This window comes from Seriola lalandi, unplaced genomic scaffold, assembly GCF_002814215.2.
Source record: "Seriola lalandi dorsalis isolate HSWRI2012SDOR001 ecotype SW California unplaced genomic scaffold, Sedor1 jcf7180002054576, whole genome shotgun sequence".
NCBI classification, from domain to species: domain Eukaryota; kingdom Metazoa; phylum Chordata; class Actinopteri; order Carangiformes; family Carangidae; genus Seriola; species Seriola lalandi.
This window is the reverse complement of record NW_019525129.1, coordinates 651,876-658,178: the sequence shown is the minus strand read 5'-3', so window position 1 is coordinate 658,178 and position 6,303 is coordinate 651,876. Positions and strand designations below refer to the sequence as shown.

The following is a 6,303-nucleotide window of genomic DNA, read 5'->3' as shown; positions in this document are numbered from 1 at the left end:
TTGACATATTTTTAAAATCTAATGTCAGTTACTGTTACAGGTCTATTATACACTGGTAACACATTTTGTACCCTCTGGGGTTCCTCGCGTCCAAAAAAGAACACACAAAGAAAATGCTATAAAATTATCATATATCAATATTTTTTTCAGCTTTTTTTGCATAAATCTCTTAAACCACTTCAGTTCTGCTCAAACCTACCAAATGATTATTAGTTTTCAGGATTTTAACCCTTTAAATGCCAGTTTGTAGACATGTTGCCTCTTGTTTTATTAAAAAAAAACAAGACAGAATATGAGATATTTCCCACATAATACATGATTGAGGGATGTGACATTCTTTTATATCAAGACATTTCTCAAAACTAGAATATGATCAGGGTGACTTTTGAACACTGGAAATAAATCATGTACTCATCCCGGCAGTAGCCCCCGTGGCACTCAAAATTTCCCTGGAATTTTCTAGTTGTCTAGTTGTAATTTCATAGTGGTTTTGTGCTTTGAGGACAGGATGCACTGTGTGTCACCACCAAGCAAAACCCTGACCTCTCCTCACTTCCTGTCTGCTCCCTCTAGCTGCTGTGGGTCCTCCAGCGAACGTGGACCTTGCTCCTGCTGGAAGTGACCTTGACGTGTCCATCTCCGACCCTCTGACGAGCACCAACAGCTCCATGAAGGATATACTTCCCTACATGTACTACAACATCCTCTACTGGGAACGTTCTGCAGAAACACAGGTAGGAATTCATCCCTTCAAATAAACACTGGGCTCATGTGCAATGTTGTTTAAGTAACTTTTGTACTGCATGAAGTCCAAATGAAAATTTCCCAGAACCTGGTCTGGTGTCCCTGACCAGCCTTTTTATTGAATTCCCCTGTTATGTGCTACCTCTCATACAGACACTTCATTCGAGGACAGATCCTCACAGACATGTTAGAGTCGGAGAAAATACACAACAGTTCACACTTCCCATTTTCTCTTTAGTCACAAAAGACACTTGAAACCTCTGCAGCAGCCACATGAACAAGCCTTTCACACACAATCAGCCCTGTTAGCAGAGCACCTGGTGGCCATTTCTGTTTCCTGTTCAGTGGAGGTGTGGTTTATTGGTTTTGACTTTTGCCCGACACACCCAGCAGAGGCGGCATAATTTCCTGCCAGAGAGCAGCTGGCATGTCTGTCTTCAAATCCATCTGATGAAGACAGAGCAGGTTATCACAGTGTGTCCTAAAATAACCCAGAGCTGAGACTGATCTAACCAGTCTGTCAGATTTTTACATCACAGCCACATCACATGGAAAAATAAAACAAACAGAATGAAATCTGTTTGTGGTTCAGTCGCTCAGTTCTTTTGTATATTGTTCATATTCCGTGTGATTCTTATATATTATATACAGTGTGTGTTTCTGACTCTACAAGGTTGTTATTTTTTAACCTTTTTTTTCTTCTCCTCCAGTTTCTGTCATTTCTCTTGAATCTCTTATCTTACAGTGAAAACAGGGTTGAAGGTGGAAAAGCTGCATGACACATTACTGTCCTAAGATAGTGTAGGAATAATAATATAGTATTTTTGAATCTGGAGGTCATAGGTATTGTTTGTCACATTCAAAGGACTGGGGAGATGGGACCTACTGTAGATCTATAGTAGGTCTGCAATAGAGTTGTAGTAAACCTCTTTCCAGTGACACTGTTAATCACAGAATATGAACCACAGAAAAAAGATCTACACACACACATACACACACACACACACACGCACACACACACACACACACACACACACACACACACACACCGCTCTCCGGTTAAAGCAGTAGTAGCTGGTCACCCAAAATCACATTTGATAAGTTAAGTTCATTTCTATAGAAGTTTTAGTTGTTGTACAGGAAGAGAGAGGAAGGTCAAAGGTCAGATGTTAACAGTATTCCAGTTCATTCCCATAGCAAATGTTGCACGTTGGAGCTATAGTCTGGACTGGTATGAGATATAAGTCACAGGTATTTCTGTGGCTACATATCATTTTTGGGATAGAAGTTAATTCAGACTCCTGAGGTGCATTTCAGGAAGAAAGAGCCAATTACAGAGCTTAAATTCAGTCATGTGACCTGTCAGCAAAGGGCCAGAACTAAACACTACAGTTAACAGGTTGAATGTATTCACTGTTAAATCCTGGTTCAGTTTTAATTCCAGCATCTATGATTACATTTGTATAACAACTGCAACAACAAAGTGTTTGAGTTCAATACTGTTACAGTTCATGCCTCTACCTGGCTTCATCTCCATAGCAACAGTGCCTGAGGATGGGTATTGTCTGTCATACCAAAGTGATGCAAGAACAGGCTTCCTCAGAAACAGCGTTGAAATAATTAACACTGGTGGCCGTAACATAAACATATGATTATTATAAAGAGTCCTTCTACTCAACAACCCTGTATTTCAGTGTCTTTTAAAGAGGTGTAAAATGTTAAAAATTAAATACAGGCAGACTTCTGTGATCTGGTAAGTAGTTTATGTCAGTTAGTCGCAACTATTGGTGCTTAAATAAAATGAAACACAATGTGATAAATAGAGTAGATATTATTACTGATGATTATGGAAGAGTATTATAGTAATTATGTCAGGTCATGTGACCTGGCCTGCTCCTCTCCTGTGGGATGTGACTGTTGAAGCTCAACCTATATCAGCTCAGTGTGGAGGCACTGCAGTGTGGTAACACTGCTGATGTAAGTGACAGTAATGGACCAGAGTGCAGATGTTACTTTACTGAATGCTGCTGCTCTGATTTCACTCTTTATTTATTGTGGAGCCAGGATACAGACTGGACTGTGGACTGAAGTGTGAGAAAAATCATTTATTATATTTTTGTGAGTGAGGACAAGGTCAAAGTTCATCTCTTCTCAGAGGAACAAGTTCCTGTAAAAAAGTTGACAATAAGCTCTCAGACACTGAGACTGTCTGGAGACATTATGAGTTATTACAGAACAGTGTAACAGCAATTCAACAATTATTCATTTAAATATTTGATAAAAGGAAAGAACTGCATACAGTTTGTTATGAAATAAAAAACTGAATGAGAGCATCCAATAAAAACTGTCCTGTAATTATTTACAGCTGCAACAGCAAGGTGTCTGTGTGACTACAGACCTTTGAGCTACATCTGTTTAGAGGCTTCATACACATTTGAATGAGGATCAAAGGCAAACCAAAGTCCTGATTGCATACCCTTAGTCGATCTGACCTCGTCTGCAGACCGATGACAACTGTCTGAACATGATCTTTTGTTAATGTGCCACCATCAGCTAGAGTATACAGAGTGCAGCCTTCTGCACATTTGTGGTCACACTAATGCAGCATGGTTAACAGAGTGACTGTAGTGGACATTTCAGACATGAACCAGGACTGTGGTTGGACCCTCATTTTGTGAAAACTATATAGAAACTTTCCAGCATCACGTGAATCAGTACAAACAGCTTCATCATTGAAATATTTGTAAATATTTATCAATATTGATCTTTAATCTCCAGCACATGCTTTAAGATCATCATAGATCCAGACTTTGGTTGAACTGTGTCTTTTGGTTCATAAATTAATAAATGTGTTCATATCATCTGTCCCTTGTGTCCTTCAGATCCAGACATTAAGGAGCAATGCCAACTTTGTGACTTTGCCACACCTGAACGCCTGGACCTGGTACTGTGTGAGTGTCCAGTCCAGCAACGACTACTACATCAAGAGAAGCAGCTTCACTCAGCCCCAGTGTATGCAGACTGAAGGTAACTGACAGTGGAGTCACAGACTGAACTGAGGCCAGACTTCATCTGTTTGTTGACCAGGTGACTGTAGGTCTGTGCTGATGGACAATGATCTCACTGATCAACAGTGTTCAGAGTGATCAGCTGATCCCTGATGTCAAGACGATGTTTGCCTCTTTTTACCACTGATGTATTAAATTATTATTGTTATTAGGGCCTGATCACAGAGGGGTCCCTGGCACCAGAGGTGCAAGGAACCTATTGTTGATGTAGAGATTATTGTTTTGCTGGAATATTTGATTTTTGAAGGCCTTAACATACTCGAAAACTCACGAAAATTGGCACAGACCTCCAGACCGTTCAGTTCAATAGTGATTGGGCTCGGGCGTGTCCAGCGGGCTCCAAAGCGCCCCTGAACGTAGGGTCAACATCGAGGTCCTTGGATGTTCATCACCAAACAGGAATGGGGCACAGGTGCTCAGCTCCGAGGCACTCCTCTACAGCTAGAATAGCTGAGAGGAGTGCCTCGGGGCGGCATCTATTAATATTCCTCAGGCTTATTATTATTCTTCTGCCAAATTTTGGCGTGTAACTCGTCCCGCAGCTTTGAGAAAACCCCGGTAATGTACAGACCCTTTCCAAAAAATTAGAATATCATGGAAAAGTTGTTTAATTTCCATAATTCCATTCAAAAAGTTAAACTTTCATAGATTATAGATTCAGGGCCCACAATTTAAACAATTTCAAGTATTTATTTGTTTATTTTTACATAATTTGGGCTTCCAGCTCATAAAACCCTCAAAAACAGGAATTCAAAAAATTAGAATACTGTGAAGAAATCAGCCCAAATTTTGCAGAGCATGAATGTTTTAAACTGAGTGTTTTAAACTGAGTTCGGTTCAATATGGGGAAGACTGCAGACATGACAACTGGCCAGAAGACCATCATTGATACCCTCCATAGGATGGGTAAGCCACAAAAGTTCATAGCTAAGGAGGCTGGCTGTTCACAGAGTGCTGTGTCCAAGCATATCAATGGAAAGTCTATTGGAAGGGCAAAATGTGGCAGGAGAAGATGCACCAGCAAAAGAGATGGCCGTGGGCTTCAGCGGATTATCAAACAGAGAAGATTCAAGAATCTGGCAGAGATCCAGAAAGAGTGGAATGAGGCGGGAGTCACAGCTTCAAAAACCACCACATTCAGACGCGTCCGGGAGATGGGCTACAACTGTTCGGGTCAAGCCACTTCTGAACCTGAGCCAACGTAGGAAGCGTCTCAACTGGGCCAAGGAGAAGAAGGACTGGACCGTTGGCCAGTGTTCCAAGGTCCTCTTTTCCAATGAAAGTAAAGTGTGCCTTTCATTCGGGAATCAAGGTCCAAGGGTTTGGAGGAAGACGGGCGAGGAACAGAACCCAAGCTGCTTGAGGTCCAGTGTGAAATATCCACAGTCAGTCATGATTTGGGGTGCAATGTCCGGTGCAGGTGTTGGTAAACTCTGCTTTCTTAAATCCAAGGTCACCGCAACAGTCTACCAGAATGTTTTAGAGGACTTCATGATTCCTTCTGCTGAGGATCTGTATGGAGATGCAGATTTCATCTTCCAGCAGGACCTGGCCCCTGCCCATACCGCCAGAAGCACCAAAACCTGGTTTGATGCCCATGCCATTACAGTGCTTGACTGGCCAGCCAACTCGCCGGACCTAAACCCCATTGAGAATCTATGGGGTATTCTCAAGAGGAAAAAGAGGAGCACCAGACCCAACAACAAAGAAGAGCTGACAGCACGCATCAAGGAAATCTGGGCTTCCATAACTCCCAGGCAATGCCACAGGCTGATTGCCTCAATGCCACGTCGCATCGAGGCAGTGATTAAGGCAAAGGGATTCCCAACCAAGTATTGGAGATTGACATATCGTTTTGAAAGTACCATATTTTGATTGATTTGATGTGATCCTAATTTCTTTCTTTTTTTTCTGCAAAAACTGAGAAGTAAATGGTGATTTCTTCACAGTATTCTAATTTTTTGAATTCCTGTTTTTGTGGGTTTTATGAGCTGGAAGCCCAAATTATGTAAAAATAAACAAATAAATACTTTAAATCGTTTAAATTGTGGGCCCTGAATCTATAATCTATGAAAGTTTAACTTTTTGAATGTAATTATGGAAATTAAACAACTTTTCCTTGATATTCTAAGTTTTTGGAAAGGGTCTGTATACATCAAAACGTGCGTCTTGATCTTGTGACGTAGTGGTCTGAGCAGGCGCCCCATGTGTAGAGGCGCGTACAGTCCTCGCTGCAGTTGGCCCCGGTTCGAATCCTGCATCGGACGGCCTTTCGCTGCATGTCATTCCCCCTCTCTCTGCCTCCACATTTCCTGTCTCTCTCCACTATACTGTCAAATAAAGGCATAAAAAAGCCCAAAATATATACTTAAAAAAAAAATTCAAATTTTTCCCAAAGTTATTCCCAAAATACTGGGAATAAATAATGCATTAGGAATGCATTGGAATTTTCTTTAAAAAACAGATTTGCTGATCATTTTGGCTGTGTTAC

General features: G+C 41.2%; 1 protein-coding gene across 1 annotated transcript in view; it reads left to right on the top strand.

Annotated features, from left to right (window-relative positions):
- Nucleotides 1-6,303, top strand: part of LOC111663452 (interferon alpha/beta receptor 1b-like) — a 23,326-nt gene that overhangs the window by 13,682 nt on the left and 3,341 nt on the right. The window contains exons 4-5 of the mRNA XM_023417656.2: nucleotides 574-734; nucleotides 3,627-3,771. Coding sequence (XP_023273424.1) covers nucleotides 574-734; nucleotides 3,627-3,771 — 306 coding nt within the window. The remainder of the gene's footprint in view (nucleotides 1-573; nucleotides 735-3,626; nucleotides 3,772-6,303) is intronic.